Raw genomic sequence first — 16,187 nt, 5'->3', positions numbered from 1 at the left:
AGATGTGGGTGATAGAATGGAGATCTATCTTAAAGACCAAACTCCTCGCCCTATATAGATCTTCCCATAATCCACTTACCAATCCCACAGTCCTATGGATTACCGCTGTATTAGATATGACTACCTAATTCCTTGTCCCTCTTCTAGGTCATGTGCAAAGCCTCTATGACTCCCAAGCAGGTCATGTGTGCAAAATTCAAGTAGGCCCTATCAGGCTTTCTTCTATTCCACTAGCAATTTCCATATAAAATAATGACTATAACTTAAAATCTAAGTCATGTATAAAACCCACATGACCCTGAAACAGGTCATGTATACAAATAAGAATCATAACATCATACAACTCAAATGAGTCATTAATCAAAATCTTATTCCATATAATCCCTAAGTAGATCATGTGTACAAATATCAATCATAACATATGAAATCCTTTATAAATTATGACAGGTTTATAACTGTTGGCAACTCTCATGCATTTTTCAGGGAGTTGAAAAGCTGTAAATAGTATTGGTAGACAATACCTTATCACTTAAAATAACTTTAACAACAGTATGAGTTGAATTTGTAACATTTAAAGCAAAGTTATGTATTAATCCAACTAAGGTATAGAAACATAAGTCTTATAACGAGGCTGAAGAGGAGTGTTGGCTTCTTAATAAATGAGAGTCTATGTACAGTTACCCTACTGAGGGGTCTGTGCACTCCCATATACCTAATAGTAAGAATCTCCATAAAATATTCTATTTCAAAGTATAAAAGTATGTACTAGTTCTCCTGATCTTAAACTTAGTCCTATAATATAAATATAGAATAAAATAATAATATAACATTGTTTAGTACCTTTTACTGAACACCCTCCTATATAAAAACTATAATAATATTATACTAAAATTTATGCTATAAATGCTACTTTTATGCTATAAAAGTCAGACATCAAACAGAATCTTCATATTAGACGAAGACAACCTAATAGACTTCAGAGTTGTCTAGGCCAATCAAGATTCATTTCTGTAGACAGAGATTGTCTAGGAAGGCTTAGATTTCACTCGTTTTGTTTATAACTACTAAGAATGAAGTAAAGTAGGTAAGGTAGAATAGAATCGTAAAGACAATATTATATTGTAAAGGTCTCTTCTCCGTTGCTTGATTATATCTAAAGGCTTGAGAGACACTTCAATATTTATATTCCACATCTGAGTGTTCACAGACTATATTCATCTGTTATACAACTATGTACCTCTCTGATTATAACTCGCAATATTGGGTATTCTTCAAAGGTGCGAATATATGGAGACCCTGAAAATCACCACATACTCTGCAGTAATTGTAATAATGCTAACTAGGAATCATACTGTTCCCAATAGTAATTATCCAATCATTACAGTCTTTAGACTTATGGCCTAGTTCTCAAGTTGAACTGAGTTGTTCCCAATAGTCTCCATCATTGATGAAATGATCAGTTTAATCTGCAGATTGTATCTGCAAAGTAGTCATAATTGTAACTTTTCTAGGTCACCTGACTTCAAACCTCCATAACTCCATATTCAACCAACAGATATCTTTCAGAAGACTTCCTACTAATTTGCAGGAAGCTATTCTACCGGGCTGACAGATAACAACTCGGTCCGCAACTCTTGGTTCCTCTGAATAACAGGGTTTCAATTGCTATTCTAGTATTGGGAATTATTCTCGCAACCTTGGCATATTCCTGGACCCAGTTGTAACACTCCATGAAGTCTATTGGCTTCTGTGGTAGTGTTTCTTGGAGTTCTAAACTCTTCTAATTATTGTAGAGTAGGTGTGAATGTATTAATTTCTCGTTGAGATCCTTTATCATTGGAAACCATCTCTTCATGCGAAAACATCCCATTACCTACGACACATACCAAAGACATCACATCTTTGAAGCCTTTGTAACTTTCTGAGTAGTTGATGGATTTACTCCGTTCCACTTCTCAGACCTAGCCAAATGTCCCCTCTCATATATTCTGCAAACCAGATCTGGTCAGAAAAATAACTGCAGTGACTTATACATTGTTATTCTTACACCTTCAATTCTGTGACATTATAGTCACAGGACACAACTGAGATTGATATTTGTGATGATATGTGGGCCCTATAACGGGGCCAGAGGGGGGTGTTGGAGACCAGAGATTCCAATTCCGAGTGGGGTTACCCTACTTAGGATGGTTCCTAGGTATTGGATCTCAGTATTCCTAACACTTAACTACTTTTTCTTAAATATTTTATTATTTATTTATTACTTAAAACTATTATATATATTAATATTCTTAAAAAGATATAAATTACATTATAAATTAACTATGATTATTCTTTACAAATATATCCAATCGAAAGCTTAAAACTCAAAAAAATAGTATGAAAAGTTGATGTTAATCTGAAGGGGAGGGGATATGTAGTCTTTTCAGACACGAATGTATAGTACCAGAAAATTCAGAAAACAGCAAAAGAAAACCAGTAACTGTTAGACTGGGGGGGGGGCAGGGATTGTTGTTATTGACTGACTTGAAGTATGATATTTTAAACAAGGGTGTTTGGTATGATAATATTATGATATCTTTCGAGGCGATTTTTGCAAGCCATCTCAGCCTCAGCCACACATGAGGAAATGCGTTAGCGGCTGAGCCACATGCCCATCCGTGGCACTCGGGAGTGCGCACTACGCGAAAAAAAGCCACACATTCCTACTTCCTCCCAAAATCTCCTGCTTTCCTCCACCTAAACTCAGCTGACACAAGGGCCAACCGACTGTAAGTGCTTATCATTCAGGGATCACCACTGCATAACGGGTCGGCCGAGAATCTGACCACCGTATGCCAATAGTCCTGATCTGAGTCACGCTCTGCACAACGCAATACCAACTTCTGCATCCAACCCCCCCCGACCGCGCCGTGGCTCGTTAGTCATTTAGTCTGTCCCGCTCACAGGGAATCTCTCTTGGAACCACTCAACCTAACACAAGTGCAATATTGCTGCAACTCTTCGAACTACATGTCCGGTAAAAGGCCCCGAGCCGCATACGAGGCTGATGGCGGTGAAGGAAGCAATTCGAACTCAGCTCCGTTCGTTGCGTTCGGGACTGCGCTGCCGGCGTCGGATTCCGAGACCAGGGATGATGGGAGTTACGTTCCTGTTTGGAAACAGGAGGTTACAGATGAGCGTGGGAGGAAGAGGTTGCACGGGGCTTTCACTGGAGGTTTTAGTGCTGGGTACCGTGCTACTACTGTTGATTTGATTTGATTATGGGTGATCTGGGGCTAATGGTGGATGAGTAGGTACTTCAATACTGTTGGGTCTAAAGAAGGTTTATCTGCTCTGCCGATGTAATTGAGGTATTTGTGGGATGGAGAAACTAATTAATGGCAGGATGGACCCCCGCAACGTTCAAGTCCTCCCGCGGTGCACGAGCGAAGGCTGCCCAAGCCCGGCCCGAAGACTTCATGGATGAGGAAGATCTCAAGGAAGCCGCGGAAGCACAGGTTGTCGAAACGGCGTCCGGGTTTTCTGGGATTGGGTCTACGGAAGAGGAGCTCGGCCGGAGGGCTAGACAGGTTACTCTAATGGACCTTCTCACGCCTGCTGTGCAGGATACGATGGGCGCCAAGCTTCTGAAGAAAATGGGCTGGAAGGAAGGGCAAGGTATTGGCCCCAAGGTCCGGAGGAAGGCTGTGATTGATGATGCCGTGGACGACACCGGGAAGACCTATTTTTTTGCACCGACAAATAGTGCAATTGTTACGCTCACACGGAAGAATGATTCTAAAGGACTGGGGTTTGTGGGCGAGGAACGCCTACAGCAAGGGAAAGAACTAGAGATCGAGCGTCCGGCTGTGAAGGAGAAAAAGAGGAGGGGTGGTGGGTTTGGTGTGGGGGTCCTGAACGATGATGGCGACGAGGAGGAAGATCCCTACGAAATTCGGCCGAAGAGTGCCTATAACCGCGTGATCGGGGGCGAGAAGAAGAAGGCTGCGATTGTGAAGAAGCCGGCTAGACATGTTTTTGTTTCCAGGAGGGTAGGTAAATCAAAGGCTACGATGTCTTTACTGAAATGTCATGATGGGAGGTTACCTCTAGAAGGCTTTATCCTATCTACAGAGCCAGTCCAGACACAGGATGGGTGGTACCCTCCACCCACAGTTCCGAAAGATTGGAAACCGGCTAGCTTGAAGACCCCAGGACCCCAGGGCACCAAGCCCACCGCTGCTCCGAGTTTGGAGCAGAAGCTTGACCCTCATCTACGAGGGAAGTTGCTAGGAGAGACACCATTGCCGGGAAAGTCGGTCTTCGACTTCTTGACTCCAGCCGTGAGAGATAGGCTTGCCAGTGTTACGGGAAATCAGAACCTACCGCCAGCCTTGGGCGAGGCACCGCCCACCACGTATTCAAGCTCATCGTCGTCTATGGCAGACCTCGTCCCTAAGCTTGATAAAAGCCAAGCCTTGGGCGCACTCAAAGGAGGTTTCATGCCATACGCAGACGACCTCGAGAAGCGATCACGATACCGAGCATTCTTAGAAGTGCAAGCAGGGCTGAGAGAGGGGTTGCCAGATAGGGTATGCTCAAAACCCCTACTCTTCTCTAATATCAATCCCAACTAACAAATTGTAGAAATATGGCATGAACACCCAGGGCTGGGTTAAAGAAATGAACGAGTTTATGGGCGCAGCGCGCATATTCAAGCCTTTGACTGGCATGATAGCCACTCGGTTTACCCCATCTTCCTCGTCATCTTCAAATATTCAAGGAGATACCGATGTACCAACCGACCCAGACGTACTCATCCATCGTCCCCAGCAAAAGACAGAAGACCCTGCACAGGCCGCCGCTCGAATGTCCATGTATGGCCCGTTAACCCGGTCTGTTATAGACTTCTACCCATCAAGGCTGCTATGCAAACGGTTCAACGTCCCACCACCCAATTATTCTAACGCGCCGGCCAGGGCTATGGAGAGGTCTACCGGCCCGGAGAATAAGCCTGGTCCCTCGAGAGAGCTAGCTGCCCAGGCTCAAATTACGAATATGATGAGGGAGGTGAAAGGCGACGATAAGTATGAGCTCCCGGGGGTGGAGCAGAAACCTATTGTGCCGACTGTGGATACTGGGAGGAATGAGGCTCTGGAAGGGGAGAGGGCTGGGGAGGAAGTTTTTAAGGCAATCTTTGGAGATTCGGATGATGATTCAGACGACGAATAGATATGGAGCTAATAGGATAGCGTGGGGAGATTTTATTCATATCTTTCTCGGATGGAGACATGGCAGTTATTTATTGTAGACCTATTTCATAGGCACCCGTGTTGCCTGAAGGTGTGTGTAACTTAGTTACGTCTGCTCTATTACTTTAAAAGAATCTGGGAAAAGACAAGAGTATAGCAGGGTTTGTTATCTTAACCGCTCCAAGTTCTACAACCAGATAATCGAACTACTATTATTACCCAGACGGTATGTATCTCAACAGTCATGGTGTCTCATGTTTCACGAATACCCAACCCATCACTCGCTACACAAAGCAGGTAACTCCACCACTACCACCGGCTTTTAACTATCGTACTCTCCTGTACCATACCCTTCTCTAGCCCCCCGCACCCATAAAACCACACACAACGAACACTGCCTGGCTGATTACCATCCCCTAATTCTCTCATAAGAGCTCCCCAAGACAATTCCCCTGTCACGCTTGTCCCAGAGATAAGCAGTCAACTACCGGCAGCAGCATATCCCAACCATGGCAAATTCTAGTGGTGCAAATGGAACTCCGGTATACCCTCCCCTCCCTCCAGCAATGACAACCCCCCGACAAAACCAGCCTCACCGACCTCGAATAAAATCCTTCCTCAAACCGAATCGATTCCCGACCGGCAGTTACTTGTGGGCACTCCTCCTGAGGGAGGTGAGAACCTACACAAATTTCAATGGGCACAGCTCGAGACGTGGCCCGCGAGGTTTCCTTGGTATCCGGATTTGGTACGATGTCGTACCAGTAGCATCCGCTCTCAGGATAATTGATTCAGTTGAGAGCCCACGCCGCTATTGTGACGGTGGGGGGGCAGGAGACGTAAGCAAGCGGGAACAGGCATGAGCGACGGTGCCGGCGGTCTGGTGAGTAGTGGGGTTCGCGAAGAAGACGTGAGCGTTTCTGGCACAGTTGCTGGCGAGCTTGAGAATCGCGGTAGGGCTTCTCCTGGTACCGGGGCCGGTCATGGTCTTCCTCCAGCTGTGTGGAAAAGCTTATTTATTTCTCCCACCCCCCCTTCCTTCCTTACTCCCCTCTCCAAAGCGGGGGTTGCAACTGGGGAGATTGGAGGACAAGGGCAAACGGCGATTATTGTGTCCAACACCCCTTCTCGTCCGATCAGGCGGCCGTCTCCATGTTGTAGAACATGCTCTAGACTCCGGTGCCGCTTGCTCGCTGGCTGCCTCGTCGTCTTTTTAGAGTTTGGTTTTCGATTTCTCCGTTTTTTTGAGGTGGTGCGTATGATCCGGTAGGCTTCTTTGGAGGAGTTGGGGGTGGATGGTTATCTGGGCTAGTTGGCTGGTCAGTTAACTGGGTGGCAGTTACTGTTGGGTATGGTGAATGGACCAGTGTTCTCTCTCTCCCTCTCACGGCCGCGAGAGGGAGAGAGAGACAGAGAGGGTAGACTAGTCGCCCTCCCCTATTCAACCACACAGTGCACAGGACGGTGCCGTAGACCACCAACAGACTGAATGATTCAAAAACACATACTCCGATTAAGTACTTCCTAGCGACGCTATCCGGAATTGGAATGGCAAGTAGTCTACTCGAGTAGAGTACGAGTACCGGGATCATATCATTCACTGTGCTACCGGTATTACCTTGTATGGCGGGGGGATTAAGTTCACACTAACCCACCGAGTTGAACATTCACGAAATGTTTCAGCGTATGGTTGGTCGGTAGTGGTTGTGGTGTGGTGATCCCCCCTCACATCAAACGGCACGTTGCCATACCATCTATGCTAGGGGTCCCTCCCATGCTCTCGCCTGCAAGTAACAGGAAACTGCCGGCAGGAGAGAATAGTCCATACACGGACGCTCAGATAGAGTACGCACGCATTTTTCGCCATATTATTTGTGGGTCCCTGTTTTCAGGTGTCATGCTTCTTTCCTGCCCGCTTCGAGTGATAGAATACTGGTATGTGCTCGAGCACCAAGTTCGTTCGTCTATCTTTTCAGGCGGGGCGGGCCCGCAAGGCCGTCAGTTGCGTATCGCTCACTCTTGGCCCACACGGATAAACGATAGCTCTACAGTACGAGTCGGCAGACAGGAATGGGAATTTTACAAGGCTCCCGCCATTCCATACCCACCTACTAACGCCTTACCACTCACGGTGAATTTCAAAACAAGACTACTGGGAAGTATCACTTTCTCTCATTCGCTCACTCATTCACTCGCCCTTGTGCTTTTGCCCCTGTTGCTAGAGTTGCGGTGCTCAACTCTCAATTGGTGAGGACCTAGACCCGTCTGAGGAAGTCTAGCAGGGAAGGGGAGGGGAGGGGAGGGTGGGAGGGAGGGAAGGGAGGGAATAGGGGATTTCCATCCCGTAGCTAGGCCATTAGCCTTCCTAAATAAATAATTAGCTATGTATGATAACTGATTAGAAAACTAATTCAACTAGCCCAACTACCGTATTGTACGAGACCTCGTCACAAGGGCTCGGGTGGGGTAGACTATCGAGCTACAGTGAGATATCATATCATATCACACCCTAGATAGCCAACCCACAACTGGTTACAATCGACACCCCGTCCAATCCTGGCGATCTACGATACCTGGAGTCGTTCAGGCACGGAAGATCACACCTCCTCCATACTCGAGTAAACAACCCCTTCGCTCCCTCCTCCACCCCCCCCCCGAAAAAGAAAAAGAAGAAAAGAAAAAAACCTCACCAAAATCAAAACAGATGAGGAAAAAAACCCAATAATACACCCACCATCCTCCCTCTCTATGCGAACTTCTTCCAAATCCAGAAACTAAGCACGAGAGAGAGAAACCGAAGCGGGCAGCTCCCATCCCCATCTTCTTGGCAAGAAGCGAAAGAAGACTTGGCACCGGTATTAGCGAGTGATACGTCATGAGCAACGAACTTTAATATCTTGGCTTCAAAAAAAAACCTATCATACCCACCCCGGAAATGGGAAAAAACCGGTGACGGGTATGATAGTCTAAAAAAAAATTAAATTTTTTTTTGCACGGAAGGGGAGGGGGGGGGGGGTAGAAACAAGAAAAGAAAAAAAAAGAGAGAATAAAAAGAAAAGACTAAACTATGCTAAACTAAGCTAAATTCCAGGAACAGAAATGTCCAGCTATTAAAGCGCTGGTAGCGGCCCGTTGGACTATTAGCCATTTTCCTGTAGGTTGGTTGGTTAGCTAGTAGGTGCTCAGGTACTGTGCTGTACTAATGCAGGTAGATACATATCACTGTAGTCATTTACATCTGGAACTATGATAACTTCAGGACCAAATACCCAACCGGCGAAAGGAAGAAAGAAAGAAAGGAGTCATCATATTATCATAGTAAAAAAGAATTAAAAATTAAAAATTTCACGCTTCAAAAATGCAGGCACCCGCACATAACTCTGGTACGGAAACTTACATCGGAGGAGGTAAATTGAGTATTCCGGAGGTTGGGGGTTGTTTCTTCTCCCCTCTCACGCACGTACCACACACACACACTGTGACACACACACACACACACATTTCTCAATCAAGTAGCAAGCAAGCAAGCAAGCTTTTAGCAACAAAGCGGATATCCGCATGCGAAGGGTAAAAAAAAAAAAAAAAAGACAGAGTATCATACACCGTTGTAAGAGAAGTTGGAAGGTGAACCGTTTGAAGTGGGTTCTATGCGTTCAGGAAAGTTATGAAGTGGGAAGCTATGCATGTATCTCTCTCCCTCCCTGTGCGTGTACGTACTAGTGGGAAGTAAAGTGAGGAAAGGAAGATTACAGTAGCTAACGGGAGTGGTACCATGGTTTGCTATATGTCGCTGGCCAGCGGATTACTGGATGGAGTTGGAGGAGGGGGCTTGGGTCGTTCATGTATGTAGTATAGGATGGGTACTGTACCCCTTCAGTACGTGCTTGTCCCATATGTATGGAAGGATGGATGGAAAGGGTGGAAGAGAGGGAAGGAAGGGGTGGTGGTGGTGGTGGTGGGACTTCTTGGAGAGGGGGAATTTACCGTGATGGTATGGATTAGGGATGGGATGGGATAGATGGATGGGTGGATGGATGGGAGGTCTGAAACTAGGCTAGGCTAGGCAGGTCGTGATTTCCGTAGTGCTCTAGGGCTATTTATGTGGTGATGATTGGATGGTTGGTGGAATGGGCTAGGTCACGGAGCTCGCTTCTGTTTGCTTCAATTGAATTGGCGAGCGGGCAGGGAGGGGAAGCCCAGGAAAGGAAACGATACTATCGTACTCACTGTGAGGAGTAGAAGGAGCAAGAGGGGGAGGGGGAGGGGAAAGAACGATAGACTCTTGCACTAGATATCGTACCTATTCATTCGAAGATTCGCTCACAAAATATCACACACGCACACCCTCGCAACCGCGAGTAAGTTACACCGTAGTAGTCTAATAGCTCTCCGACCTTCTGGTCCCAATCCATCCCACCACCGATAAAAGATATTGGAAAGTTTGTACAGCACAGATTTTAGGAATCTAGTAACGAAGCCATTGCCCCGGATCAAAATTGTGGCCCATAGCGTCGTTCACACCAGCCATGCCTTTCCAAAAGCGTTCTCTCTCTCCCATCTCAACCAGTAGTGATTAGAGAATACACCCCGTTCGGGCCCAAAAGCCTTTTTTCCTCTACCGCTCTACCGTACGCATAGCAAGAACTGGTTGAACGTAATTCAAATCGCCCACACTTTTGCTTTTTATTTCTTCTGCTTCCTCTCCTCTTACTCCATCCAACGCTGGATATGATAGAATGCGCCGACTTGTGGGACCCTTTCATATGGAGGGCAAGAAAACTACATATATCTGAACTTCTCATGCGTCGCCCGTCACTTCCTATGCTTATGAACAAAGGAAATCGTCGTCCCTGCTCTTCTAGTATCTGTTGTTGCCGCCACGCACGAACAAAGAGTACTAGATGTTATTGTGCGCGCGCTTCTCGAGAAATTGGCATCTGTATGTTTGCCCATCACACGCACTGTCGCTGCCAATCTGCAACATCGCCTGAAGCAACTGTCTCTTGCACCCTGCCGCTACCCCAAACTCCCAAGCTTCAGCTTCACGAATTATCCCTATGTGAAGAGGCCGCCTAGGACGCTTCCCTTGGGCCTCTCTCTCTCACGTACACACCTTTCATCGTTGACCCAAAGGGCACGACAGTCGGGATCGAAGCTTGTCGCTTGTGTCCCGCCATATAACTAAATCTATACTCGCACCCCTCATCTTAGCCAACCAGGTTCGGATGAACAAGAACAATCCCTTTCTTGCCCTCGTTTTCTAACTCTCGAGAGAGTCCGAAAGGAGGAAGAAGAAAAATCAACTTCTGAGAGCTCTTGAACATCTCTACCGTTTCAAGATCTGATCCCCCCCCTCAGCGCAGGCGGAAGGATACCTTCAGCAAACCTATCCCCGGTTACCACTACGTCCAACCCCACGCTGTGTGAGCAGAGTTCCCTGGCGACAAAGAGGTGTAGTATACCTTAGCGCCTCCCAGACCCGTCTGAATGTATTGCTGAGTGCCGCTCCCTTCGTGTAGCTTCCCGCCGCACTGTCCTCATAAAACGCCGCCCATCCTGGGTTCGTTCAGTCTTTCTTCACCTTCCATCTTGTCTTGCACAATTCCAGCACTTGCCTCTTGATCACCGACAGACCTTATCGACTTTTTGTTCTCTAGAACTTCGGAAGAAGAAAAAAAACACCATCACTCACACTCACTCACACTCACCCACCCACCCACCCACTCACTCACTCTCACTTCAAGGCTTTGAGACCTCGAGCTGCGTCGACGCACGAGCATCCTCCTCATTTCTGATGACGGCCACAGTAAAGGCTCCCCAGTCACCAGTACTATCGCACAGCAATATTGAGGGACAATTCGCTCTTCAGCGAATGCCTAATTCCTCTAGTGCAGCATACAACTTCCACTCCTTGGGTTTAGACTTTGACACGCCTTGCCTGTCTTCTGGTCAGCAATCATACTTCGCACCCTCAACACCCGCATTCCAAGACCACCAACTTGGCCAGTCGGGCTATTTCCCACCAGGCCAGCCACCATACAGTACTCCGGATTACCGCGACCTAGCTAGGTACGGAGGTAAATATCAGTCCAACGTGTGTACCCCCCCTCACCCACCCACCCGGATAGCTCTAATTGCTACCCTAATAGGAACAAATTACACCTACCTCAGACACCTCTGGACGCACCGACATGGATTTTTTGGTAAGTAATGCTTTCAAAAGTTGTGTCTGCACCCTAACTAACGTCAAGCACAGCATCCGGAATATGCAATGAGCGATGACGGTTACAATGACTTCGTAAACCTACCTCACTCGTACCGTATCAAACCCTAACTAACCTTTATGGACCAGTCAGGGTATCAGAATACTGAAGCACGCCTCACTAGGCTCGAAGGCCCAGCAAGTAACCACCTCCAATCTGACATAACACACTTCCTGACAGTTTCTAGTACATGAGTTTTCAAGAGCCAGTCCCAACCCCGGTGCTCCCCAGAAGATCCGCCCGGAACGCCTCAGATGCAGCAGCGGTGACCAACCACAGGACAGCTACCGCGACCAAAAATGGCACAGGCGGTGAACCTGCAACGCACACCGGAGCCAAGAGGCCCACTAGAAAACGCAAGCCAAGCACCGAAAAGTCCGAAAAACCCAAAGTGCCAAAGTTGACGATGCCGCTAAGTGAGCTCACCACGAGCTATGACCACATTCCGGTCAAGGATATGGAGTCATGGGTCCGGCGAAGTGTCGAAACTCGGAAGCAAGAGGTAGAAAAGCGTGGCGGATACGTCACTCGTCCGATGAACTCCTTCATGCTTTATCGATCGGCGTACGCCGATAGGACGAAATTTTGGTGCCTCCAAAACAATCACCAAGTAGTGTCCTCCGTTAGCGGCGAGAGCTGGCCCCTGGAGCCCCTTGCAATCCGGGATAAGTACAACGAACTCGCAAAAATTGAGCGTATCAACCACCAAGCGGCTCACCCGGGATATAAATTCTGTCCCAGCAAAACGCAAAATGGGAAGAAGAAGAAGGAGGTGAGGGGACCAGAGGAATCGGAGGCCAGTGAGCTTGAAGGTTTTCCGGATGATGATGGCGACTATGTTGGTAGCTTGGGGGGGGCTCGGGGTGCGAAGAAGACAGCACGAGGCAATAAAAAGTCCCCCAAAGGCTCCAGCCAGAATAGGGGAGTCTCCATCAACGGCTTTATAGGCCTTTGTTACGACCACACCGAGGGCGGGGCCCAGAGGTCATCATTTATTCATAACAACCCAGGAAAAACTCCGCCAATGTGTATGGCGAATACTGATATGCACTTGAGCGGCCAGTATTACCAAACCACTGTTCGTGCAAGCCCGGCCACCATCCCGAGCTCTATGCACCCAAGTGTGATTGAGGACGTGACGATTCGAAAAACCCAAGCTCCGATGGGAACGATGAACACGAATTATTGCCAACATGCGCTGTATCAAGCGGACCAGATTGACAACTTTCTCGCGTCGACCCTCGAGAACCAAGATAATTCAAAGGTCGATCCCGCACTATTAGCCACCGGGTCCACATCAGATCTTTGTATGAACGGTAGCCAGCATCAAAACGTCCAACCAGACCATGCTGGCCAGTTCATCGACGGAGGGATCTTTGATGGTCAATTTGAAATAGACAGCTTGTTTGCAACCGCCAATATTCCTCATATCTCGTTTGCCGACGACGAATCACAGCAAGACCCTATGGCCCAACTTGAGCGAGGCAGCCACACCATTGACTTACGCAAGATGCAAGCGTACGATCAATCCATACAAGGCTTTCTAGACAGCCAAGAAAGTTGGAACAGAAACGGAGACGCCATGATGGAAGACCGCGACCAACTCCATTATGACGATTGGCTTCAAGAAGCCTATCTGCCCAAATAAAAGAAAAAGGAGGCCGAGGAGAAGACACCGGTAGCTGATTGCATTTCTATCCCATCCCTTTTCCTGATGTCAGAAAATTTGAATGGTAAAAAAGAAATAAGAAGAGGAATTTCGTTCTAGTTAAGTCCCATGTCTATTTTTCTATTTTTCCTGGGTTAGAGGCGTTTTGTTTTTGTTTTTTTTGACACCCACGTGTTTTATCCCGCTGTTTCACGCCTCGTTTTCTCCATGAATGATTAACCAGCTCTTTTCCGGAAAGGGCCTATCATTACCTCGAGTACATACCTTCCTTACGCTTTGGTGTTGCATCTGCAATTGTACGGTATTTTTCAGCTATTAGCAGAGGGCGGCGCAGGGTCCGGTGTTGCCTCTTTCATTAGTTCTTAGTCTCTACTGTACTGTAGTTTAATCACCAATGAATTAGCATTTCATGCCGAAACTCTCCCTCCTCAAATGTGGGAAATTGTAGATGCTAACTATAAGAACCATGGTCCACAGACAGCCTAGCTGCTCTGCGAGTATCCATTGATGATACTCCATGACCTTGTGCATTAGGTAGGTGTCCGAGACGTGCTCCCCTAGCCAACAACTTATTCGGCCTTGAGAGAGCGGAAGCTTGCAGACTTCTGATCTGATCAGTGATCATAGTTCGGATAGAATGCATCATAAGAGCTGGAAGCATGGTCTCGAAGCCCGTCGGATTACCGTACGAAGTATGCCGAGGGTGGGTACCGCCTTCAATGCCCATGAAATTCTGCATCGGTAAGACCTGGCGGGCTCCCCCCCCATGGATGGTGCATTGCTGAACTGCTGAAAGCGCTGGGAAGTCGCAGAGATCGAAAGAATGTCACCTCGCATTTACGACATTACCAGTATGTAACTTTGCATGAAGTTGGTGAGGGCTGGTGAGATGTCCAAGCAAAGTAGATTGGACCATGCCCGGTCTCAGAATAGAGGGGCTAAGGGGCTCCATCCAGTGTTATGGAAGGAAATCCATTGTGGCTAATAATGAGAGGCCCAGTCTGCAGTACAAGGGTAGGAAACCATTAACTTGAGCAGATAGGGATATATTTGGTCGGTTAACCTTAAATAACCGTTCCAGAACTGCTTGGCGGGCCTTGGTATCCTAGTATGCTCCGTACTCCAGGATTGTTATGATAAAAGCAACAGAGAGCACACAGGTCAAGGGCAAGGAATTGGTTGCACACGACAGACGGGTTGGGTTAGACAAGCGGCAGATCGATAAATCTGTTGCTAAACCTCCTACACCCCACACCCCATCACAACTCCACAACTTTGACCAGGATTTGAAAGAAACCCTGAGAGAGACACCACCACCACAACTCATTTGAGTTCAATTCACCTCACAACACCACCACCACCACCACAAACACCACACCTCTCCCCGCACCCGCGCTACAAGTACTAAATCATGTACGGTGACCTCGGATTGAAGCTCGTTTGTCTCCAAAGCCTCCCCCCCTCCACCACACCCTGCTCTCTCCTTCCCCCCACAATTACCAAACCAAATTATCCTCTCAAACTGACCTCAATCGCTTCGCCAGGTCCAACATGCAAAACGCACACAATCCCTCCCTCAGCTCCCACCCTACCAGAGCGACATTGTGCGCAGCGTAACCCGCGAAGTACGTGATCTAGACCGCGACGTTACGGAAATACTCGAACCATTCAATGGTCACTTCGATCCGGCCGAGGAGCCAGCCACCGCCTGTAGTCTTCTCGTCCACCATCTTTGCATGCGAAGGAATAAGCGATGCTTGCTCGCGTACCATCGTGTTCGGGTGGAGGCGATCGAAGAAATGTGCTGGAGTGGCAGCGACCTACTCGAGCAGGTTCAGGCAAGCCAGAATAAGGTAGCCGAGGGAGGGGCGGGAATTGGGTCGGCTGAGGGTTCGGGTGCCAGCTCACTTAGCCCTGAAGAGGAGGAGTATGCCAGACAGTACGGGGATTTGCTTGCCGCGTATAAGGGACAGTGGACAGATATTGACCTCACCGGGTCGTTGGAACCGCCGAGAGACCTGTTCATCGATGTTAGAGTTCTTAAGGATGCCGGGGAGATACAGACAGAATACGGGTGAGGAGATCTTGTCCTTTTTACTGGTGAAAATCGTACTAACGGTAACACTAGTGCTATTACCCTTACGAAGAATAGTCAATTTTTTGTTCGACAAGGTGACGTCGAAAGACTGATTGCCCAGGGGTTCCTACAAAAGTTGAACTAGAATCACGAGCCGTGAGACCCTCAAAGGAAAGTTCTAAATTTCAGAAGTAAACATACCTAATACACTTCAAACCCATTGACTTTCTAAAAATCCCCGGAGTTTTCAATTCGTTGAATATCTTTCCCCCTTTCTCTATGGCCATCACTCATCTACGAGTACTGCCTGCTGTTGCCATTACTATACGAGTAGTAATTATTAGCAAACGTTTTTAACTAAGAGTCTTCCCCAAGCCCTAGAACAGGTCAGTATACATAGTGAACATCCTGCACCTCCTTCCATCATAGCACAGCACCCCTCCCCCCCTACTCAGTCACGTTATTTCATAATACCATATCAGAAGAAAATCCGACCTTAATAAAGCCCAACGGCACAGTAGAGAATGTAGAGAAGAAAGAAGAAAAAAATATCAACACCACCCAGTCCATATATCATCACATAATATCACTCGCCACTTAATGAAATCAGCAACCCTCTTCCCCAGCCCCCATGCAGCCACCGTGTACGAGTATTATGCCATACCCTCAACTATCATACATCTCTCCAATGCCGGTATCTGGGGCATGCAGAAAAGAGTGAGAAGAAAAAAATAAAGTTCAGAGGTAACTCCTAACCGAATTAGATTAACTTCAGGGAGGTGAGAATCCCACACCGGGAAACGGCAAACAGGGACCGCGGAGAAACAAAAAAAGAAAAAAAAGAAAAAGAAAGGAAGAAAAGAAAAGAAAAAGAAAGGAAGAAAAGAAAAGAAAAAAGGAAAAAAGATCGGTAGACCAAGCAAGCACAGCACCGGTACTCAGGT

General features: G+C 47.3%; 3 protein-coding genes; all 3 read left to right on the top strand.

The window, feature by feature from the left end:
* The first annotated feature begins 2,844 nt into the window (after window positions 1-2,844).
* On the top strand, window positions 2,845-5,409 carry GSTUM_00000590001 (uncharacterized protein). XM_002837904.2 has 4 exons: window positions 2,845-3,230; window positions 3,297-3,325; window positions 3,388-4,574; window positions 4,630-5,409. The coding sequence occupies exons 1-4, from the start codon at window positions 3,013-3,015 to the stop codon at window positions 5,212-5,214; spliced, it is 2,019 nt and encodes a 672-aa protein (XP_002837950.1). The 5' UTR covers window positions 2,845-3,012; the 3' UTR covers window positions 5,215-5,409.
* A 6,016-nt stretch (window positions 5,410-11,425) lies between these two features.
* On the top strand, window positions 11,426-13,145 carry GSTUM_00000587001 (uncharacterized protein; the record flags this gene model as incomplete). Its single annotated transcript, XM_002837903.1, has 4 exons — window positions 11,426-11,437; window positions 11,491-11,532; window positions 11,591-11,638; window positions 11,685-13,145. 4 exons carry the CDS (start codon window positions 11,426-11,428, stop codon window positions 13,143-13,145), a joined length of 1,563 nt encoding a protein of 520 aa, XP_002837949.1.
* A 1,233-nt stretch (window positions 13,146-14,378) lies between these two features.
* GSTUM_00000586001 (uncharacterized protein) lies at window positions 14,379-15,464 on the top strand. XM_002837902.2 has 3 exons: window positions 14,379-14,604; window positions 14,711-15,240; window positions 15,295-15,464. Exons 1-3 carry the CDS (start codon window positions 14,578-14,580, stop codon window positions 15,386-15,388), a joined length of 651 nt encoding a protein of 216 aa, XP_002837948.1. The 5' UTR covers window positions 14,379-14,577; the 3' UTR covers window positions 15,389-15,464.
* The last annotated feature ends 723 nt before the right edge of the window (window positions 15,465-16,187 follow it).

This window comes from Tuber melanosporum (assembly GCF_000151645.1).
Source record: "Tuber melanosporum whole genome shotgun sequence assembly, scaffold_207, strain Mel28".
Classification (NCBI taxonomy): domain Eukaryota; kingdom Fungi; phylum Ascomycota; class Pezizomycetes; order Pezizales; family Tuberaceae; genus Tuber; species Tuber melanosporum.
The sequence above is the reverse complement of the archived record's forward strand: the minus strand, read 5'-3'. Positions and strand labels throughout refer to the sequence as shown.

Bases quoted from the DNA above. Each gene is read 5' to 3' on its own strand.
- GSTUM_00000590001 (XM_002837904.2), top strand. From the start codon at position 3,013: ATGTCCGGTAAAAGGCCCCGAGCCGCATACGAGGCTGATGGCGGTGAA. The intron at 3,231-3,296 runs GTACCGTGCTAC...GTGGATGAGTAG, and splicing joins ACTGGAGGTTTTAGTGCTGG to GTACTTCAATACTGTTGGGT. The intron at 3,326-3,387 runs GTTTATCTGCTC...AATTAATGGCAG, and splicing joins TACTGTTGGGTCTAAAGAAG to GATGGACCCCCGCAACGTTC.
- GSTUM_00000586001 (XM_002837902.2), top strand. From the start codon at position 14,578: ATGTACGGTGACCTCGGATTGAAGCTC. The intron at 14,605-14,710 runs GTTTGTCTCCAA...TCGCTTCGCCAG, and splicing joins GTGACCTCGGATTGAAGCTC to GTCCAACATGCAAAACGCAC. The intron at 15,241-15,294 runs GTGAGGAGATCT...CGGTAACACTAG, and splicing joins GAGATACAGACAGAATACGG to TGCTATTACCCTTACGAAGA.